The 3,923-nt window shown below is 50.6% G+C and overlaps 1 protein-coding gene across 1 annotated transcript; it reads left to right on the top strand.

Annotated features, from left to right (window-relative positions):
* Positions 1-1,521: 1,521 nt before the first annotated feature.
* On the top strand, positions 1,522-2,832 carry LOC110945108. Its single transcript, XM_022186746.1, has one exon. It carries the CDS (start codon positions 1,522-1,524, stop codon positions 2,830-2,832), a length of 1,311 nt encoding a protein of 436 aa, XP_022042438.1.
* Positions 2,833-3,923: the final 1,091 nt, after the last annotated feature.

The raw sequence follows: 3,923 nt of genomic DNA, 5'->3' as shown, positions 1-3,923 counted from the left end.
CGGTGTTCCCACATTAACATCCGACGTTCAGAGAGCAACTCACCTTTCCAGAAACAGCATGGCAACTCCACATAGTTCACGTGTCACCCAAACGGCCCAAAATGATCTGGAGAAAGTCACCATGGAGGATATCACTCATGAAGAGGATAACGAGAATCTGGTAGAAAACCTGGAAGAAACGGAGCATGTCACCCCTAGCTTCGTGGCCATGCACAGGGAGAAGATAACCAAGTATCTTGACGATCTGAAGAGACAAGAAAAGTTGGACAGCCTCAGAGCCAGACTCTCTTTTGACACACCTTCTAATCAAGAAGGAACGAACCCCCAGAATAAGGGCAACAATGGGGACCAACTGGAAACATTCATGACAGCCCTGAGGCAGATGTCTTCCGAAGAGAGAGAGAGGACTTGATCATCGGTCAGAAACACAAGGAAAAGGAGAAAGACGACTCAGGTAGCGTTGGTTTGGACCAACCATACCTACCACGAGACCTGGCCGAGGTCTCAAAGTTCACAAGGAGAATATCAGAGGCACCCATGCCTCCCAAGACAAAGCTACCCCCAGGCTTTGATCGCTACGACGGAACGAGGGATCCAGAGGATCATCTGCATGCCTTCCGAGGAGCGGGGCAGCTGGGAAGGTGGCCCATGCCGGTATGGTGCCACATGTTTGTACAAACTTTAACAGAAGGAGCCCGGCTGTGGTTTGACAGCCTCCCTCCAGGGAGCATAGACAGCTACGAAGAGTTAAGCGAAAAATTCCTCAGAAATTTCGGCCAACAAAGAAAGGTGGTCAAGAATCCCAACGAAATCCTCCACATCAGGCAAAGGGACAACGAGCGGATAGACCAGTACATGGAAAGGTTTGTCAAAGAAAGCATGAACATCAAGGATGTCCCGGAGGTCATGAAAATTAGTAGCTTTATAAATGGGCTGAAGCATGCACAGCTGTGTGAAAAGCTGGGAGAGGAGTTCCCACCTTCCTTCGATAATCTCATGGACAGGGTCAGGGCTTTCGTCCGGGGAAAGGATACGGTCAGCAAGGCTAAGGAGACGGACACTACACCCCGAAGGGCCACCCCAACAGCAAGACCCCTTGAAAAAGGTACTCCCTATTCCCGAAAGCATCCCTTTGATAGAATGTTACATGACAGGGCAAGGCCCTCCTACTCCCCCTACAGACCCCGAGGGAGGGGGCCTCCCCCTTACCCTGACAGCTTCACCCCCTCGTCAAAACTCCAAGTGAGATACTGGCCACGGAAAGAGTGAAGAATTCTTTCCCAAGGCCACCCCCCATAAAGACAGGTCCCAAGGCACAGCCAAACGAATACTGTGAGTTTCACAAGGACTTCGGGCACAAAACCGATGATTGCATGTACCTCAAGAGGGAAATAGAGGCGGCGGTGAAGACGGGAAGACTGGCCCACCTGGTCAAGGAAATCAAAGAAGGGGGAGGGGATCGTAAGGGAAGAGATGCAAGAGAGCCTGGGAGGGCAGACGTTGATATGATAAGAAGGAGAAATGAATTTGATGTTACCCGAAAAGGCCAGGATCCTAGGCTCTCCGAACTGCATGAAAACTCCCATCCTTATGCCGTACTTAGAAGAAAGCGAAGTGCAACGACTTCCGCTGAATATCTCAGCTGTGATAGCTGGACACAAAGTGTCTAGAATACATGTGGACGGAGGGTCAGGCGTCGAGGTAATATATGAACATTGCTTCCTCAGATTCGACAGAGATATAAGGGAAAGACTGGAGGAAGACTCCATCCCATTGGTGGGATTCAACAATAGCGTATCACACCCTCTGGGAAAGATCAGGCTCCCATTTACAGTCGGTGTAGGGGACAGGGTCCGGACGATCAATTTAACCTTCACTGTAGTCAGGGCACCCTCCAAGTACAACGCGATTTTGGGAAGACCAGGGATTAGAGATCTACAAGCACAAGCATCTACTCCTCACGGGGCTTTGGTATTCCAAACACCAAAGGGGCTTGCATGGGTTAAGTCAGCCTACGAAGTGATCTCTTCAGTATCCAAAGGAGAGGAACCCGGGAACACCCAAGGGAAGAAGGTGGAAGAATGGGTCCTCTGTGATAAGTTCCCGGAGCAAACGGTCAAGGTGGGAAGCCACCTAAGTGACAAATGCAAGAGTGCCCTGAAGGAGTTGCTCCTCCATAACCTGGACGTGTTTGCATTCCAACATGGTGACATCACGGGAATTCCCAGAAGCCTGACGGAACACCGGCTCAACACCTTCACACGGGCGAAACCAGTGAAGCAAAAGAAGCGGAGCATGGGGCCAAACAAGAGAAGGGCTGCTTGTGAAGAGACCCGCAAACTGCTCAGGGCGGGGATAGTCAGGGAAGTCAAATACCCATCCTGGGTTGCCAACCCAGTTATGGTTCAGAAAAAAGATGGGGGATGGAGGATGTGCATCGATTTCCAAGACTTAAACAAAGCATGCCCCAAGGACTTCTACCCCCTCCCGGAGATAGACACCCAGGTCGACTCCCTGTCCCAGTACCCACTGAAGTGCTTCCTAGATGCCTACAAGGGATACCACCAAATACAGATGTCAATAGAAGATGAAGAAAAGACCGCTTTCATCACCGATGAGGGAACATTTTGCTATACTAAGATGCCCTTTGGTCTAAAAAATGCGGGGGCGACATACCAAAGGTTTATGAACACCTTGTTTAGGGAGCAAAGGGGAAGGAACCACCGAGGTCGAAACCGCCTTTCAGGAAATGAAGACCTACATCTGCAAGCTCCCAGCGTTAGCCACCCCGGTGCCCGGGGACCCACTGCTCCTTTACCTATCTGCCTCTAAGACGACCATAAGCGCGGTCATGATGGTGGAACGGGAGGGGAAACAGATCCCCATATATTTCATCAGCAGAACACTTAAGGGGCCCGAGGAGCGGTACATGCCTTTAGAAAAGCTTGTGTTGGCCCTGGTTTTTGCATCTCGAAGGCTTAGAAGGTACTTCCAAGAGCATAAGGTCACCTTGGTAACTGATCAACCCCTCCAGAAAGTGCTTAGAAAACCGGAACAGTCAGGGCGACTGGCTAAATGGGCCGTAGAATTGGGAGAACATTCTCTGGAGTTCAAGCCCAGGACAGCCATGAAGGGACAAATACTGGCTGACTTCCTAGCAGAAGTACCTGAGGACGAAGAGAGGGAATTACTAAGGTGGGAGGCTTTGGAGGAAGAAGAAAAGAGAAGGGAAGACGAGGCTGTCTGGAAGTTGTTCACGGATGGAGCATCCAGTGAAGAAGGGAACGGTGCAGGCATCACGTTGATAAGCCCCGAGGGGGTTGAGCTGACATATGCTATAAGGCTGGATTTCGAAAACACCAACAATACTGCCGAGTATGAAGCCCTCTTAGCAGGGATGAGATTGGCACAGAAGATGAAAGCAAAACACGTGGAGGCTAGTACCGATTCACAGTTGGTGGTAAAGCAGTATCAGGGGGAATATGAAGCCAAGGATGGCGTCATGGCTCGGTATGTGGCGAAAGTTAAGGAAACAGCTAAGGCGTTCGGAACCTTTAAACGGAATACATCCCCCGAGGGAGGAACAGGAAATCTGATGCACTGAGCAAGCTAGCTTCAGTGGCATTCGATCACCTCGCGAAGGAAGTCAAAGTAGAGGTCCTGACATCCCCCTCCCTGGACGTAACGGAAGTGGCCACAATCGAAGGTTCCCAAGAAACATGGATGACTCCAATCATTAAATTCCTCCGGGACGGGACCTTACCCGAGGGGGAATGGGCGGCCAGAAAGATAAGGGTCAAAGCCCTACAACATGAGCTGATTGGGGAGGAGCTATACCGAAGATCATATCTGGGTCCGTCCCTAAAGTGCATAGATATGGAAGAGGCCGAATACGTGATTAGGGAAATGCATGAGGGAATCTG

The sequence above is a fragment of the Helianthus annuus genome, chromosome 6 (genome assembly GCF_002127325.2).
Source record: "Helianthus annuus cultivar XRQ/B chromosome 6, HanXRQr2.0-SUNRISE, whole genome shotgun sequence".
In the NCBI taxonomy this organism is placed as follows: domain Eukaryota; kingdom Viridiplantae; phylum Streptophyta; class Magnoliopsida; order Asterales; family Asteraceae; genus Helianthus; species Helianthus annuus.
This window is presented reverse-complemented; position numbering and strand designations above follow the sequence as displayed.

Bases quoted from the DNA above. Each gene is read 5' to 3' on its own strand.
- LOC110945108 (XM_022186746.1), top strand. From the start codon at position 1,522: ATGAATTTGATGTTACCCGAAAAGGCCAGGATCCTAGGCTCTCCGAAC.